The following is a 19,111-nucleotide window of genomic DNA, read 5'->3' on the forward strand; positions in this document are numbered from 1 at the left end:
TTCCTTCTGATTGAGATAAAGCCAGAATTTTAAATCTGCATTTTCTCAACTCACAAGTATAGAAAAAGAAAAGATAAAATGACTTTGGTGCTCCTAATCTGCAATTGAGGTCCTAAGCCTTCTCCAGAGGTGACAGACTCTAGGGAAAGTGACAGGTGACATTTTATTTCATTATATTTTCTCAGCATCTGATTTTTGAAAGACTGGAATGCCAGAGGGCCAGTCAGATAGTATAAGGAAGCAGGGTGAGAAGTGTGAAAATTCCTTTGAAACAGCACATGACCAGTATGAAACCTGCAACTCTACACATAGTTAATATAGAAGTGAATCCAATTTCAATTAATCACCTGGGCACTTCAGCATGATAAACGTATGTCATGCGCATTACCCTTTACACATTCCATGGCATTTTTTCTATATCTTGCTTAAGTTTTGGAGCCACCCTGAGAAGTGTTATTTTCTTTTGTAGATAAGGAAGCCCTGATCTGCCGAACTTTTATTCAGTGTCTTTTATCCTTCATTTAAAAGGCAATCTCTTTAGCAGGAATCAGAGGACATTTAACTCTAATGTAATACTAAATTGAGAGTGGGGGACCGCACGATGCAGAGAAAAAAGCGCCAGAGTTGGAGTAAATGACAAGGTTTCTGGATTTGACCCTGCCACTGACTGTGTTCTCCTGGACATGTTGCTCTACAAGCCCTGGGTCCAGTGATTTGGGCTTTCAACCCCCTTTCAGAGAACATAAGAGAGAGGGGGCATATGTTAATTTCTGATCCAATTAGACACAAGAATCTGTCTTCTAGAAGTTAATTTGGGAATTTCTCTCTGGCCTCAACTTGGAGTTTAAAAAAAAAACTTCATTCTGTTCAGTTCAAAAGCCACTGAGCATCTGTAGCAAACGATAATCCCTAGGTAGCCAGGACATTCTGTAAGGATGCCAGCTCAGGGAAAATACACTCAGGGTTAGATAGGAAGAGTTAAAGGATCTTAAAAGGTAGTAGCAGGAAGGACAGGTATCAGATATCAGTTCTTTCTACGTCACAATTTTTGCCCTACGCCCCTTATTAATAGTTCCTTTCTCATCTTCTTCATCAAAGGAGAAATAATGAGGGAATATTCAATCCCCCAAAGAAGCCCCCACTAAGAAAAGATCAAGATCTACACAACAGTTTTGATTAGAGAAACAAGAATTGTTCAAGGAATGGGTGAGCAGAGATATACGCATACTGTAGCTGCCAATAATGCCTTGGGAAAGATGGAGTGTAATTCGACCTGATGATGCTTCTTGTCTTTGAATCAGCGTGATAACCTATCACCTCATCCTGCTTGTTTATTTGCTCACTTCCTGTTCAGTTATTTTCCATATTGGTCTCTTGAGTCCATCCCCCCGCCCCCGCCCACCCAAAAACCTGCCAACAGTGCAAGGTTTTCTGTGGGAATCAAAAATGGATTGACTGCTGTTATTCTAAGTGGGCACAGGAGCACTACTAGCTACAGAAATAAAGGACTCTTTCATTACCTAGTTGCTGGTGCCGGCTCTGAGTTATCTAGCTTTTATTTGGAGAGCCCCATGAACCATGCAAAATTCCCACTGGACAAAAAGACCCAGGCTACCCTTAGAAAAATAAAAGCACATATTGAGCAATCTGCTGGAAACTGTCAGTTGAATTCCTAAATGGTACAGGAAAACAGAAGCCAGTGAAGATGTGACATGGACAGTCCATGTCACCCACAATGGAAAATATGAACATTGGAAGAATTTCCTATTCTAAACAATGTGGGGTTTAAAATATACTCTCCGGAGACTCTCCTGAATGTACAGGCTTGTAGCTGCTATTTATAGTGACCGATGTGTACTTTACTGAGATTTTTATCCCAACAAAGGAACTGTATGTGATAGAGGGAGTTATTAAAATGGAAAATAAGCCCTCACATTCTAACTTAGTCAGTGGTACTCATCGCAAATGCAATGTCAAGTCTGACTAAAATAGATTAACTAGAAGGAAGGCCAGTAAAAATCATGAAATACCTTAAAAGAAATTTAATTCTGAAAAATGGTCAAGCATACCTACCTGGTAACTTCTACCACACTAGCAAAATATTAGAAGCTTATTCAAATGGTGAATAAATAAAAATGATTTATAATTAGCAAATTAAGCTGTTCAATGTAAGTGAATGTTTCCAAAGTTATTTAAGAGGTTTAAAAAAGTTGTACTCTCCAGTGTTTAAAAACTAAGCCATGGAACGTAGCTTACATATTTAACATGTTAACCAAACCCTTTATTTATAAATAATTCAAAGTTGTACTTTACTAATGTCCCTGAGTAAATGATTAAAAATTCAAAAACAGTCTGAGTTAATGCAGTTTTATAATACACTAAAAACTGATTTTCCACTGCTGATGAATAGTGCTCATTAGATAGCAAACTAGTGAAAAGAACTGATTTTATTCACAAAATATGCACATGATTCCTTTTTAACCTGATTCACAGATGAATGAGAATTCACTTAAGCAGCCACCACATCGGTCCAACATGCTCATGTTTCATGCCCTGTGGTACTTTCTTGCAGCACTGTTTAGGGACCTTTGGGATAATAAGGGTCAAGAACTTCCCTGGAAGACTTGAAAGCAATTGAAGTCATCATTCTTGCCTGCCAGTTCCATCTGACACATGGGGTTGTACCTGACCAAATGACAGCTGCAAATGCAGATCTGTCACTCCTGCTGGCCAGTGAGAAAACCAAAGGCCAAAAGAGAGAGGTTCAGTATAAATATTGGAAGAGCTTTCATTACATTTCTTTTTGAGACAGGGTCTCGCTCTGTTGTCCAGGCTGGAGTGCAGTAGTGCAATCACGGCTCATAGCTCACTGCAGCCTCGACATCCCAGGCTCAATAATCCTCCCACCTCGGCCTCCAGAGTACCTGGTACTACAGGCACACACTGCCACACCCAGCTATTTTTTTGATTATTTGTAGAGATGAGGTCTTCCTATGTTGCTTAGGCTGGTCTCAAACTTCTGGGCTCAAGTGATCCTCCCACCTCAGCCTCCCAAAGTGTTGGGATTATAGGAGTGAGCCACCACACCTGGCCTATATTTTTACTTTATTTTGATGAGAATTCTGTGTTCACATTGTATACTTCTTACAGCTTTAGACAGCATAAGGACATTTGTCCTGTGTGTTTATTTTGTCTTGAGACAGAGTCGTGCTCTATCACTCAGGCTGGAGTGCAGTGGTGCAATCTCAGCTCACTGCAACCTCTGCCTCCTGGTTTCAAGTGATTCTCCTGCCTCAGCCTCCCTAGTAGCTGGGATTACAGGTGCCCACTACCATGCTTGGCTAATTTTTGTATTTTTAGTAGAGACAGGGTTTCACCATGTTGGCCAGGCTGGTCTTAAATTCCTGACCTCAAGTGATTCACCTGCCTCAGCCTCCCAAAATGCTGCCATTACAGGAGCTACCACACCCAGCCTGTCCTGTGTGTTTAGAAAAACAAACTTCTTGCCCTCTCAGGGAAGTGGGCTCTCACTGACACCTTTACCTGAGAGTCTGGAGCAAATCTTTGGAATGCCTGGATCCCAGGGCCCTGGAGAAGCTAGTACCTAAATTCATATGATTTCATTTCAAATTTTATTTTTTAAAAATGAATTATTCAGAACACTGGTTACCTCTGTGGGTGGGGAGGTGAAGGGAAGGGACTGGAGAGGAGCCTGGGGCTTCAAGGGCATTGGAAATGTTCTAGGTCTCAGGCTGCATGGTGAGTTTATGGGATATGCATTAGGATGATTTAGAACTTCCATATATATTACATAGGATTACTTTGTATGCATCCGCTTTCTCATAATTAAAATGAATAAATGAGTAATTTTGGATACATTTTTTTCAAAATCATTTTGTAAAAATTAGGCATATAATTTTCTTTATGTTATTAGTACAGTATTTATATCTAATGTTGGCACTGAGAAGCTTCGGGTTGATGCTTTAATGGCAATGGACTCATAGATTATGCAATGTGAAAAGAGAATCTCACAAAGCACAAAGAGTATTGTAAATACGGTCATCCCTCAGTATCAGCAGGAGAATATAAATGCTATGCACATAGTTGTTATACTGTATTGTTAGGAAGTAATGACAAGGAAAAAAAGCATGTACGTGTTTAGTACAGAGGCAACTATGGTAGGCCTAACTACATTTTTAATCTGGGTTGGCTGAATCCTCAGGTACAGCGAGCTGTGTGTATATGATTGATTAAATTATACACGTACATATGCTTATGTTGATATAATTGTGATAAAGACCTTGATATGTACCAGACTATCCCATGCTTTTGTCTTGATTTCAAACAAGTAGGGAAAATGGAAAAGAACTCTTAATAACAAAAAGGTAAATTTTCTTTTTATACGGAGACCTTTATATCCATAGTTCTTCCATCACTTTCAAGGTAGCTGCTAAAACAGATTTGAAACAGAGAAGAGACGAGACACCAAACTATCTGACACACGGGGTTGTACCTTGCTCAGTGATACCCCAGAAGGTAGCTGCCAAAAGGCTGAGTTTCCTGGGAGATGACCCCAGAGAGGGATTTTCTGAGAGCACCTTTCTTACCATGTTCTTCAGTCAGCAGAAAAAAAAGCAACAAGAGGTAACATAGACTGAACATTAATCACGTTTTAGGAACTACCAAGTGCTTTATAATCTGTATTAAACCTTATGAGGAAGAATTGTTCCGATGGCCATTTTCCACATGATGAAATGGGCTGAGAGAGGCAGAGCAGAACCACTCTTGAAAATCCAGCTGGGATTCTGGGATTTGAATCTAAGTCTTCATGACTCTAGATCCTACTCTCTGAAAGGCACCTGTCCCACTCCAAATCTGTCCCATCCTCCTCAAAGATAGTAATGATAAATGTAAAATATAAGTTTCTCTATTAGGAATCAAATCAGTTCTTATCTTTTTCATATTTAGAGAGGAAAGCCATTTGATGAATTTTCTAAAAACTGGTAAGGATGGAGAAATTCTACATAACTTATTTTCATAATTAAGCTTTGTTTGAAGAAATCATGCTAACATAACATATACCAAATAAGACTTCCAAAACTGATGGAAAATGGGATTGTAGTAAATCACCATAGTTTTTTGTCCTTGTTGACAAAGATGGCAAAGTCTGATTCCCAGTTCCTGACATTTAACTGGTACCATTCTGCCAGTTGTAAGTTATTCACTTTTCTTTGTTTTTCACTTTATTCACTACAAAGTAATCTGACCTAATCTTCTTTATTTAGAAATATTATCCATAAATGGCTTTTAAATTTTAAAAAGCACTCTACATGCAGCACGTTATAGACTATACTCTTTGCCAAAAATATGCTTTTTCCTAATCAATAGCCATAGTTTTTTTTTTTTTTTTTTTTTACAGACAGCAAGATCAGGATGGCTTCATTTATCCAGGGACCCACATTATGCAAACAGCTTAGCTGGGTGATCTTGAGGGGATATGTCTCCTAGGCTTGAGTTTCTTCATATTTAACATGCAGTTTTAAAATTCATTAGATCAGGGATTCTTGGCCAGGAGGCATCGGCCCCCAGGAGGTCTGCGGACGGAGGTTCATGATGCCACTGAATGTAAGTGCCAAGTTTGGTGGGTGCATATGTGCATTTTTCTTGGAGGAGGGTCCAGAGCTTTCATCAGTGCCTCAAAATAGTGTGTGGTCTAAAACGGAATACATAACGTTCCCCTGTGGAAGATGATTCATAAGGTCAGGGACAGCCTTAAGTTTTTAAGAGTGATGATATGACTAAGTCCCTGTCCTAATGATGTACAGTCTTGTTGAAAAAATTCCAGTGAAAAGTCAAGAATAGTCATATCAACAGCCTTCTTTGCCTTAAGCAGGGAAACTCGATCTTCTCTGTTTCTATTTTTCTGTGAAATGGGAATAACACAGATTTTCTGAGGGCAAACTAAACAATGACTGTGCCTACACATGTAAGCAATTTACCAGAAGCAGCATAAAAAACAGTTCAACTAGGCACAATCGTCTTCGGTTTAGTCTACTGCTGTTACAGGACTTCCTTAGTTCAGTTGGGGTCCTTGTCTGTCCCATGGCCAGGAAAATTTGGGCTCACAGATGGTTTAAAGGGTGAGCAAAGCAAGATTTTACTGGGTGAAATGGAAGAAAAGGGGGAAACAGGGACTCTCACAAGGCCAGAGCCCCTCTGCTAGAGAGCTTCCTGCCCGCCATTTGAATCCCCGTTTCCACACAGGAAGAGGCGGGGCCAGGCTCCTCCCAGCTGCAAACCAGGCGAGCTGGTTGGGGTTTCTCCAGCGACCCCCTCCTACCTGGTTGTCTCATTGCCACATAACTGCTTTGAATGAATATCCCCGTCTTGGGGAGTTATTTTGCTATTATGAGATAATGGATTTTCAGCCAAGACCACCAGTTAAAAACATGAAAATATGTTTCAGTGGAAAAGCTTTGAGATTTGAGGCAGGCAAGACCACCAGTTAAAAACACGAAAAATTCCATGGATCAATCTGTTTCAGTGGAAAAGCTCTGAGATATGAGGCAGGCAGGCAGGACAGGCTGTAGTCCTTATCTCTAAGAAGTTGAATATGTTACTTAGACTTTCAGACCCAAGGATTCCTCAACTGGAAGTAAAATATCCAAGTCATAGGGTTGTTTTGATGATTAAATGAGATAATATATATAAAGTATATTACCTAGTACCTGGAATTTGGTTGATGTTAAACAAATGATGGTTCATTTTCTTATTAATGTTAGACAAAAATTTGTCTGATACTTTTTTCTACTTGAGAACTATTCTTTTTGTTTTGTTTTGTTTTACTGGCATTCTTACTGTTATTTCATATAAGACGGGAGAACTATTCTAAATTTTTAAAGTGAAATTCTGAGAAATGCTTTAGACATTATATTTAAAATAAAAGATATGTCGTTTATGAATCAGAAAATTAGCCACATGTCTATAATATGTGATTCTGAAGTCTTCATGGAGCAATTATATTTGCCAGGTTGATTTTGATGTTGCCAAAGGTTTAATTCTTTCCCAACTGCAGTAAAAACATCTCAGCAAATTCAAGATCAGTATAGAAAGGAAGCTTTGTGGTAAGGACGCAGCAAGTTATAATACCGAGCTGACAGACACATAAAATTCATATTCAGGGCTGGGCGTGGTGGCTCATGCCTGTAATTCCAGCACTTTGGGAGGCTGGGCACATCACGAGGTCAGGAGTTTGAGACTAGCCTTGCCAACATGGTGAAACCCTGTCTCTACTAAAGATACAAAAAATCAGCTGGTCATGGTGGCATATGTCTATAATCCCAGCTACTCAGGAGGCTGAGGCAGGAGAATCGCTTGAATTCAGGAGGCGGAGGTTGCAGTGAGCCAAGATCACACCACTACACTCTAGCCTGGGTAACAGGGTGAGACTCTGTCTCAAAAAAAAAAAAAAAAAAAAAAAAATTGTGTTCAGTAAAATTGTATTTTGTACCAAAAGCCTACCAAAATATTAATACAATTTTAATAACAACATCTAACATTTCTTGAGCATATACTATATGCCAGGTATTGTGTTAATTTTTCTACATCATGGGCCAGCTGGTTTAATCTTTTTTTTTTTTTTAGACAGAGTTTCACTCTGTCACCTGGGCTGGAGTGCAATGGCATGCATGATCCTGGCTTACTGTGACCTCTGCCTCCAGGGTTCAAGTGAGTCTCCTGCCTCAGCCTCCCAATTAGCTGGAATTACAGGCGCCTACTGCCATGCCCAGCTAATTTTTTGTTTTTTGTTTTTATTTTTGTACTTTTCAGTAGAGATGGGGTTTTACCATGTTGCCCAGGCTGGTCTTGAACTCCTGACCTCATGTGATCTTCCCACCTCAGCCTCCCAAAGTTTTGGGATTACAGGCATGAGCCACTGGGCCCAGCCTAATCTTTACAATGATTCTATGAGGTATTATTATAAAGAAAAAGGAGCAAGAAACATTTAATTTATCACAAGTGAACCCACCTAATAGCTGTCCAAGTCAGAACCTGAACCCAGGTCCGTCATACTTCATCACCCACACACCTAACTACCACATCATCCTCCCTTCCCTAGGTGACCGAGGATTGTGAAATTATAAATGTTACGTATGGAAATGGAAAAAAAATTACTATTTTAATATGTAAATGTATGGATTTACATATTTGTCGCCTTTTTTTTCCAGCTAAGAATGAAGTGATGGATCAGCATGTGAGATCCTTAAGAATCTAGATTTTTAATTTTTGTACCAAAAATGTAGATGTAGTTATTAAATGGATACCACTTTGGGTAGATTCTCAATTCTTGATGTTCTACTGACAACCATAGCATGGGATACTTTTAGGTTGAGAGGAATTGTTAGGTTAGTGGCAATTGGTCAAAGTATGTCATCTTTACCTATAAATTGACAAAGGTAACAAATAATGTCTATTTAGAGTGAGTGAGAGGGGAAAAAAGTACAAGAGGGGGAGGATATCAATGTGTATGTGTATTTTTATATGACTGGACACAAATAGGATCCCTATACATGGAAATTACTTCATCTTGTTCATGCACCTACATTCAAGGTGGACTGAAACTAAACATATAGATTGGAAAAAGTATAAATAGATATGAAAACCTGTAATCTTTATGTGAAATAGATATAAAACTTTCCAGATATATATATATATATCTCTGGAAAGGCAGAGTCTCATACTGTCACCCAGGCTGGAGTGCAGTGGCGTGATCTCAGCTCACTACAACCTCTGCCTCCCAGGTTCAAGCGATTCTCCTGCCTCAGCCTCCTGAGTAATTGGGACTACAGGCATGTACCACCACGCCTGGCTAATTTTTTGTATTTTTAGTAGAGACAGGATTTCACTATGTTGGCCAGGCTGGTCTTGAACTCCTGACATCATGATGTACCTGCCTTGGCCTCCCAGTGCTGGGATTACAGACATGAGCCACCACGCCTGGCCCAGAAATAATATGTTTAAATTTCTTTCAAACCAATTACTTGAAAACAAATCTTTTTTTTTTTGATATGGAGTTTTGCTCTTGTTGCCCAGGCTGGAGTGCAATGGCGTGATCTTGGCTCACTGCAACCTCCGCCTCCCAGGTTCAAGCAATTCTCCTGCCTCAGCCTCCCAAGTAGCTGGGACTACAGGCATGTACCACCAAACCTGGCTAATTTTTTGTATTTTTAGTAGAGACAGGGTTTCACCATGTTGGCCAGGCTGGTCTCGAACTCCTGACCTCAGGTGATCCACCTGCCTTGGCCTCCCTAAGTGCTAGGACTACGGGCATGAGCCACCACACCCAGCCACAGATCTTTTAATTTGAAAGTATGTGGTAGCTCACACCTGTAATCCCAGCTCTTTGGGAGGCCAAGGTGGGAGGATTGCTTGAGTCCAGGAGTTTGAGACCAGATTGCGTAACATGGTAAAAACACATCTCTACAAAAAATAAAAATAAAAAACTAGATGACAAATTCCAACTTTCTTTTGCCTCCTGCAGTGATCAGTTTACTGAGAGAACTGAAGGGAAATTTTGAGCAAATTTAGCTATTCTAATAATTTAGATAGTTTCAAAGGAATATTGTATTTAACTTCCTAGTGGAAAATAATATTTCGATAATAAAATAATAGAAATTTCACTTTAAAAGATTTTATTTTAAAATATCAAGGTCCTGATGCTAAGCATTTTGAATAAGTGTGTGTGTGTTTGCGTGTGTGAGGGTGTGTGTGCTGTATATTCATTGATTGGCTGTTTCTATTAAATCATGTAAAAAAGTCTTAGTGATACAGTTGTGGGAGGGTACTTCACAGACCCCATGGATTTTTTAAAGTTGCTTCTTTTTATAGTGTAGTATAAATATTTACTTTCAAATGTCTAATCATCAAGCTATTTCAGAGGCCCATAAAAATGCATGAATGATGGCAAGAGCATGTGTTTTCATTCCCTTTATTTATGTCTGTGAGCTTCTGAATCTGATAACATAACTACAATAGGGGCCTTTCTTCTGATCAGTGAGAGGAGCTCACGTCGGGTGCGGAAAGCAGATGCTGGGAGTGTAATGAGCACATCTTAGAAAGTGAGAGAGCTGCTTGTTGGGAAACCAAGCCCAGCGTCGGGCAAAGTACGTCTACCGGAGATTTTATCATGGATAAAAGCCTCACTGCTGGTTTCTCAGAAAATATATCAGACAGAGTTCCTCAAGCCTGCAATCCCAGCACTTTGGGAGACCTAGGCTGGTGGATCACTCACTTGAGGCTAGGAGTTTGAGACCACCCTGGCCAACATGGTGAAACCTTATCCCTAGTTAATAGAAAAATTAGCTGGGTGTGGTGGTGTGTGCCTACAGGGATTACAGCTGGGATTACATCCCAGCTACTTGAGAGGCTGAGGCAGGAGAATCACTTGAACCCGGGAGGTGGAGGTTACAGTGAGTGGAGATGGTACCACTGCACTCCAGCCTGGGCAACAAAGCGAGACTCCATCACAAAAAAAAAAAGAAAGAAAAAAGAAAATACACCACAGCTCAACATTCTTTTGGCCAAATTTTTAAAAATAACTCAAATTGGTGCTAATTCTTCCAGCTGAGACAACACAATCCTTCCACAGAAACTGTTACTGATCACAACCACTCGAAGCTCTTCAATCAGTCACGAGTTCTTGCCTTTCATTTTGCCTATGGTCCTTGTATCGTCTATGATGTGCAAAAAAACCCACAAGCCTTTCATATTTTTTATTTTTTTCTCTGCATGTTGTAGAAAATCAAATTAGATAATTAATAATGAGTTTATTGAATACTTATTAGATGAATAACACTGGGTTAATATTTTCATGTATTATCTTTTTACATCCCCACAAAAACCCAGTGAGGTGGATACTTTTCTTACCCCCATTTTGTAGAGGCGGATACAGAAGATTTGAAAGATTGAATAATGTGGTAGGTCCCATAGTTAATCAGTGGCAGAGCTGGGATTTGACACCATAGCTGCGCAGTGCTAAAGCTCAGGGCCTTAACTGCCAATTCCACTGCTTCCCACCCTTCTACCGCCTGGGGTGCCTTCATTCACATAGAACATAAATGTTTCATTCAGACATAGCTAATTCTGGGGCCGGTGGTGGGCCATCTTTACTAGACACACATAAAATGTTTAGCACTTTTTTACACTTGCTGAATAGGAAGAGAACTGGGTTTCTCTCTCCCTCTTTCCTGGCCAGAAGTATGTAGCCTGGTGATACAACAGCACATGCACACATAATCCAGATCAGACAGATTAGGAGTGCAGATGGGAAGAGACAAGCAGACAAACAAATCAAGTGTTGATGAAGATGCATGTGGACCGGGGAAGAGGCGGCGCGCGAAGGTGCAGCGAATACAGAGATGAAGGCAGAGAAGATGGAGAGAGGGATGGAAATAAAAGAGGAACAGAGAGGGAAGCAGAATATAGCTCTTTTTTTTTTTTTTTTGAAGACAGAGTCTCACTCAATTGCCCAGACTGGAATGCAGTGGCCCGATCTCGGCTCACTGCAACCCCCACCTCCCGGGTTCAAGCAATTCTCCTGCCTCAGCCTCCAGAGTAGCTGGGATTACAGGCAACTGCCACCATGCCCAGCTACTTTTTTTTTTGTATTTTTAGTAGAGACAGGGTTTCAACATGTTGCCCAGGCTAGTTTTGAACTCCTGACCTCAAGTGATCCACATGCCTTGGACTCCCAAAATGCTAGGATTACAGGAGCGAGTAATCGAGTCTGGCCAGAATATATCTATTTAATTTTTTACTCCCATGAGATTGGTGGAAAATAATAAACAGCAAAACTAAATTTTTATCTATTTGTTCAATGAGTAATTGTTTTTAAAATATAGTTTAATTTGAGATGTGAGCAAATAGTGTCTTTTGCTTAGAAAGAATGCACTAAGGATTTTCACTGATTACCTGCTCATTCCATTCTGCCTACTAAAACCTTCTTCTTCTTTTGGTCATGATTGCTCTCAAGTTACTAAATTCACTTAGAATAGGAACTCAGTAACTAAGGGGACACTATCTCTACTGGTGACCATTGATTCCTATAGTTCAGTATAGTATCTTGCATTTTGTAGGTATTCAACATCTTTTTTCTTTTTGTGACAAAATGGAATACTTCCTTTCTGGCCAAATCTAAAGACCTTATCTCAAGAACTCAGAGTGAGAAAGCCAAATGAAAGACAAGGACAAGGTAAGTGGCATAGAAGTTGCACAGGCTAACGGGCAAGACAAAGAAGGAAGAACATTTTTTTTTTTTTGGAGACGGAGTCTTGCTGTGTTACCCAGGCTGGAGGGCAGTGGCGCCATCTTGGCTCACTGCAACCTCCGCCTCCTGTGTTCGAGCGATTCTCCTGCCTCAGCCTCCCAAGTAGCTGGGATTTCAGGCACTCACCACCATGCCTGGCTAATTTTTGTATTTTTAGTAGAGTCGAGGTTTCACCATGTTGGCCAGGCTGGTCTCAAACTCCTGACTTCAAGTAATCCACCCACCTCCACCTCCCAAAGTGCTGGGATTACAGGCATGAGCCACCATGCCCGGCTGGAAGAACATTTTTGATGCACTAAGTTTGCAGTCGAGATTATTTGAAATGGACCAGGCTAAACCCTTAGAAGGAGATATGTGGACGGCAGAGTCTCAGGGCAGCTTGGATGCAGTGAGTAAATGCCAGTCCCAAACACATGAAAGCCAGCATGGCACAAAGCCTGCAATTAGCTTGCAAAATAGTCTTTGAAAAGGTCTATTTCTGAGAAATAAAATGTATAAAAATTCAGTTTATTTTAATCTGTGGTTGTAACACCAGGTGAAAGTACAAGTTTTAAATTATTTATCATTTCAAAGTAAAACTGTACCTGGTAATCAAACGCAGTACTAATTAAATAAAAATAACAGGGTATTTTTATTTGGAAAGCTTTTATGTGTAAGGAAAGTCAATGGACTTTCTCTTCTCTGTAGTACCCCTTCCCTTCCCCCACACTGTCTGGGTAAAGTGTACCAAGGCTGTGGGTCATTTTTAGTAAGTATGAAGCCATATGGGGTACATGTTATGTTTGAGGACATGAAAGTATAATTTCTTGATCTTTACTTGGGTTTAGTTAGGGTGAAAAGCACTAAGCACACACTTCCCGACACTGTGACTCTGTGGGTCTATTCTCAGTACCCAAAATAGAGCTCGTAGTGGAATAGACGCCCAGTAAAAATGTGTTGAGAGTAAATGAATGAATCCGCAACTCTGAGCCTTGGAGCCACTCTATTTCCGGTAATTGGCTCCACTGCCCTCTAGATCAGGGATGAGTTCTTTCTTTTAGTTCCCTATATTCAAAGGGAAGGTAAGTCTTCTCCTGACTGGCCTTAGGTATACTGCATAGGGCCGTAGACTTATTTTTTTCAAAATAGAAAATTGCCTTAATTTTTATTTGGCTTTAAATTAAGTCACATATGATCATTATAAAGAAAAATAAATAATACCAAAAGCAAAAAAAAGAAAAAATTAAAATGACCACCCATCCCCCAGAGAAAATGGCTAGTCCTATTTTAGAGGAGGAAGCCAAGGTCTGGAGCTAAAGGAAGAGGGACTTGCCCAGGGTCTCATGTGCCCTTTGTCTTCAGATCAAAACCATGATTTTAGATGGCCTTCATTTCTGCTTCTGGCCGCCTGTTTCCTGCACACACCCTGTACTTTCCCACCAGAGCTGGCTGAACCATAGAGCCTGACTTTCACTATTCTCAGAAATGATCAGATTTCACAAAATCCTGAAGAGTGGACATGGGCTTACCCAAATCTCAGAATAGCAGAACTAGGAGGTTCGCCTTGAAACATGGAAAGGTAAACTTAGTACGAGTAAAAGGAAATACGTAAGTACTACCCTTTCTTAAGAAGAAACAGAGAGAGAGAGAGGGAAAGAAAGAAAACAAATGGAAGCAAGAAAGAAAAGGAAGGAAAGAAGAAATAAAAAAAAGAAAAGAAAACAATATAATATTCCAAAAGAAGTAATACAGACAGAAATGTCAGTTAAACAAGGTTAGGATAAATGTGTGTAAGTTTATTTTAGGTTATGCAGGGTACATAGCTAAGATTTACTGTGTACACTCCTTTTACATCTGGCATTAAAAGAAGGCAAATTCTTCCACACCAAACAAAAAAGTCAAAGGAATGAACCATGTAGCTGTGCAGTCAATTCTTAGGCAAAGTCCTGAATCTGAAGAAACTGAGTTCATTCACTCTAATGACAGTATGGCTCTAACCACAGCAATTTAACTCTGTCACACTGCTCTCAATGATTCCCTGACCCCCTGTTCACGTAGAAAGCAAAGATGCTGACAATGCCAATCTGGCCTGATGCCAATGTCTATGTCCTCAGTCCCGAACCTCTCTAGCCACAACTCTGTCAGGCCTGCCCCTACACCCTGGCCTGACGGCTTTCTGATTCTGTTACACTTGGGTTTCTTGGCATGCTGTGAAGTACATAAAGGCAGGAACTATGTCTATTTCTTTAACACCATTATTTTTCACATCCCTAGCACAGACACTTAAACCTGGTTAGTGCTTAGTAATAGTTGTCGGATGAAGACATTTGTAGACTATCATGAGAACCAGAGGTGAAATAACACAGCATCAGAAGGAATAGAGGTGTGCTTCAGGCCAGGCACGGTGGCTCATGCCTGTAATCCCAACACTTTGGGAGACCCAGGTGGGCAGATCATGAGGTCAGGAGTTCAAGACCAGCCTGCTCAACATGATGAAACCCCATCTCTACTAAAAATACAAAAATTAGCCGGGTGTGTTGGCGGGCGCCTGTATTCCCAACTTCTTGGGAGGCTGAGGCAGGGGAATCGCTTGAACCCAGGAGGTGGAGGTTGCAGTGAGCTGAGACCGTGCCACTGCACTCCAGCCTGGGTGACAGAGCAAGACTCCATCTCAGGAAAAAAAAAAAAAGAGGTGTGTTTCACTGGGCCCAGCGGTGGCCCACAAGACTTCCATGTCCACCATGTCCACTCAACACTGGGCCTCATACTCTCCCTCGTTCTCCCCCATCTCCCTGGTACATTGTCTTCTTTAATGGTTTCCATTATACCTTTATGACCTCTCACTTTTTCTACATTTGCTTTTCTGGGAATATCCTTCAGCTTTCTTACTAGCACCGCCATACTGTGTCTGCCCAAATTGATTAATCATAATTTCTCTCCCTTTTTGAATAAAGAGTAAAATTTCCTATCTGTACATGCCTGCAGGAGATCTCCATTTGGGTGTGGTTTCTACCTGAAATTAAACACTACTCCTCTGACCATTCAAGAAGGAAATCCTTCATTTGGGACAAAGCAACTTTCTTCCAGCTCAGACATATATTCTTTGGAATTGTCTGTAAGATTTTTGCTCTCCTAAAAGGTTTGCTAATTCTCCCTCTGTAAAGATGCTGATATTTGATCTTTCTTCATTTCCACACTCACTCACCTGATTCAGGCCCTCATTGCGCTGTGTTCCATACTATCTCATCCAGTGCTGGTATCCCTATATTTTAGTTTCCTGTAGATAAGTTTCTCCAGCATAGTGTCATCACACATAACTTGCTTGTTAAGTTTCTGTCTATTCCTTGTATGGCAAATAGGAACAGCCAAGATATACAAGTCCAATCCATTTTTCCTCAAACACTCAACTAGTTTCTTGCACCAGGATTTTTTTTTTTTGAGATGGAGTTTTGCTCTTGCTGTCCAGGCTGGAGTACAATGGCACGATCTCGGCTCACCACAACCTCTGCCTCTCAGGTTCAAGAGATTCTCTGCCTCACCTTCCTAAGTAGCTGGGATTACAGGCATGTGCTGCCATGCCAGGCTAATTTTATGTATTTTTGGTAGAGATGGGGTTTCACCATGTTGGCCAGGCTGGTCTCGAACTCCCGACCTCAGGTGATCTGCCCATCTCGGCCTTCCAAAGTGCTGTGATTACAGGTATGTGCCACCGTGCCCAGCCACACCAGGATTCTTATTTCCACTTCTGCACTTTGCCGGTGTCATTCCTTCACCTAGACAGGCTCCCTTTCCCTCTTTGTCGCCATCATTACCTCCTCTATGGCTCACCTCCGCCAAGAAACTTTCTCTGACAAGTTTCATCGCAGGATGATGACTACCTTTTCTTCTCTTGGCATGAACGTTTAGTTCTGACTATCCTGCTATGCTGTTTCTTACTTGTTTGGCTAGTGATAATGGTTAGTAATAATAATAGCTATCATTTATGAAAAACCATCATTTACGGAAAAACTACTATATGCCAGGTACCTGACTAGGCTATTTATGAAGCTCAATAATCTTCCCAACAACCACACAGGCTAATGTAGATATTATGCCTACTTTATATATAAGACGACTATGGTTTAAAGAGAAATCACTTGCTCAGGGCCACACAGCTTGTAAGTAGCAGAGCTAGGATTTGAACCAACAGAATGTACCATCCACAGTGCCTTGTGGACATGCTTAGTCATTTTGTGAATGGCAGCTGACTCTGGCCCAGTTTATCATAGGCAGTCATTTTATCTTTTGCTTTTGCATTCTCGATGCAAATAAGTAGACCATAAGAACAATACTTTTCGTTATAGGTGGAAGTTTCCAGTTTTCTACTGCGGGATTGCTAAAGAGTCATCTTTCATCTGTGCATTGGGATTACTGGGAACAAAACGGATTTGATTTTAAGGTCATTGTTTAACATTTTTCTCTCTGTGAATGCCTAACCTGCTTTCTTGAAAGAACATCTGACTTAAACCACATCAAATACCACTGTCCTTTGTCCTGAGGCCTAAAATGTTAAAATATCTATTTATGCCCCAGGTTTTATATGCCGATGTTTTCTCTCTCCAATCTGACCTCATAGTCACCACTATAGCGGCCCACGCAACATTAACAGCTTCCACTTACACCCAAAATCTCCTCAGTAACATAGTCTACTATTATTAATCTGTACTATGCAGATCCCTAAAGCTGGATACTTTTCTAATAAGAATGAAAATTTTTCACAAGATTCATCCGGGGCTTTTTGTCTTTTTTTTTTTTTTTTTTTTTTAGATTGAAGACTCTCATTTTCTAAATGGCTCCAATATTCAATACTTGGCATTTTTCTGTCATTTCAATAATATATAAACCTTTATTCATACATTACCTTTGTCATTTAAAACATTCCGATGTGAAAGGTATTGATTCAATGCAATTTATCTATATGCAATTATCAATTGATTCCTCTCAAATCTCCTTTTCTTGACCCTTGTTTTCCTTTGTCGAATGCCAAATTTAGAGCTTCAGCAGAAAAATTTTCCATAACTACTTTAACAACAGTTTAGCGTGCAATATAATATGACCACATTTGGCCTCTCAGAAGGATGGTCTTTGAGGCCTGAAACCAACATTGTTAACAAGGGAATACGAGTATTTTTCAGCGTAGATCCTTACCTTTCTGCTTCGAGTCGCATCTCCTCCCTCTTTTGCCTTCTAAGTTCTCTGCGACGTTCAAAATCATCCATGGTGTTATTTCCGGTTCAGGGAGCCCAGATGATTTCTGGACCTGAAGTGGAGGAGGTAGACTCAGTATCACAGATGGCTCAGAGTGTTACCTCTCCTGAGTCACTGTGGTCCCTCCTTCCCATTTGTCATTGCCCCTGAGTTTTCTTTACTCAGAAAGCTGATAAGGTAGCCAGTGATCAATTTCTGACTCCTGAGCCGAGTTAAATTCAGACTCGTTCATGAATCTCTTAGAGACAAATAACTAAAATCTCAAGATTATATATATTTTTTAAAAGACCTCAGGAGACAGAGAGGTTTTGAAGACTTGAACTGTTGGTAGAATCACTTGAGATTCTACTGAATTATTTTGTTCTTTGTAACTTACTGAACCCCAGAACAAAGTTATGAAAAAGTGAACAAAGAAGGAGGAAAACAGGAATGATAAACAAAAAAGAAAGTGTCAAGAAGAAGACTATGTAGAAACCAGGAGAAAAGTGAAAGCGAGAAATAAATCAGTATCTAGGCATATAATGTGCATATTCTCAAAGAAGCATTCAGGATTTTAATAAAGACTGCAGCAGTCACATCATGAATAAACATAATGAAGCAACGTTTTTCAAAGCAGTTAAGTGGTGATCAAGCTGTTTTCCAAGCTCTAAAATCACTGCTCTTTCTACGGATGTAACCCAACCATTTTACCCTTTCCTACCTCCTCGGTGATGGTTTTAATTCCGGAAAGACCTTCCCCTTCCAGCTCTTCAAATGAGGAGCCTGTTTCCCCTGCGCTTCTGTGCCATGGAGTCAAGTATTCCAGAATTCCCCTGCAGCCCCCAAACCCAAAATGACTACCAGAAAAGGGGAAGCGGGCTCTTTTTGTCCTTGCTTTGTTTACAGAGCTGTCAGTGGTTAGTTAAACTCGGCCTGGAATCTGGCATTTAAGGCCTGCTTGAAGATTGTTTCCTGTGCGGAACGGGAGGCCTCCACTTCCTCTGGAATCCTAGACTCTCTGCTGCACTCGAATCACAAAAATATTTTCCAGCCCTTTCTGTGCACATGAGACGAGCCATTTGCCCTGTGTGAGAAATAAAGGGCTGTGCAAAACCTAAAGCCCTCACACCTGAAGGCATCTTGGTTTGAAGGAGCAAAAAACAAAACTTAGATTTTGAAGCCAGGTTCAGAAACCTTCTTAAATAAATTGTCAAATTCTTTTATTTTCAAAGGTTTTTTTCCCCCCTCTTAAAAAAAAAGCCCACAAAAACAAAAATAAAACCTCAGCCAACAAAAGCAAAACTATACAATGTTTGAATTTTTTCCCCTTTCATATCCTCTAGGGTATTATTAATGCTGCTTATAAATCTTTAGAAATTCAAATCTTGGTGTTTATTTGGAGTTTTAGATTTTTGATGTTTATCCGTCTTGCTCTTACCAAGAGTACTTCCCAAGTCTTTGCTAGTTATGAAGGCGACAACCCATTTTCCTTCTTACGATTTCATCAACCACAAAGACGTTTCTCTACACTTTCCAATCTAGTCTATAATTATCAGAATGGAAAAAAAAGTGATTTGAGGG

At 40.3% G+C, this 19,111-nt stretch overlaps 1 protein-coding gene across 8 annotated transcripts in view; it reads right to left on the reverse strand.

The window, feature by feature from the left end:
• CALD1 (caldesmon 1) overlaps positions 1 to 19,111 on the reverse strand; it is a 232,356-nt gene that overhangs the window by 91,696 nt on the left and 121,549 nt on the right. For 7 of the 8 annotated variants that reach the window (XM_012465735.2, XM_012465738.2, XM_012465737.2 and 4 more), the window contains exon 3: positions 17,492 to 17,603. In XM_012465735.2, coding sequence (XP_012321158.2) covers positions 17,492 to 17,562 — 71 coding nt within the window. In that variant the 5' untranslated portion in view covers positions 17,563 to 17,603. Of the gene's footprint in view, positions 1 to 17,491; positions 17,604 to 18,251; positions 18,384 to 19,111 lie in introns of those variants that run through there. The other variant, XM_064373257.1, reaches the window with a different exon arrangement.

The sequence above is a fragment of the Aotus nancymaae genome, unplaced genomic scaffold (genome assembly GCF_030222135.1).
Source record: "Aotus nancymaae isolate 86718 unplaced genomic scaffold, 86718_ANA_hifiasm-v0.15.2.pri h1tg000002l, whole genome shotgun sequence".
In the NCBI taxonomy this organism is placed as follows: Eukaryota; Metazoa; Chordata; class Mammalia; order Primates; family Aotidae; genus Aotus; species Aotus nancymaae.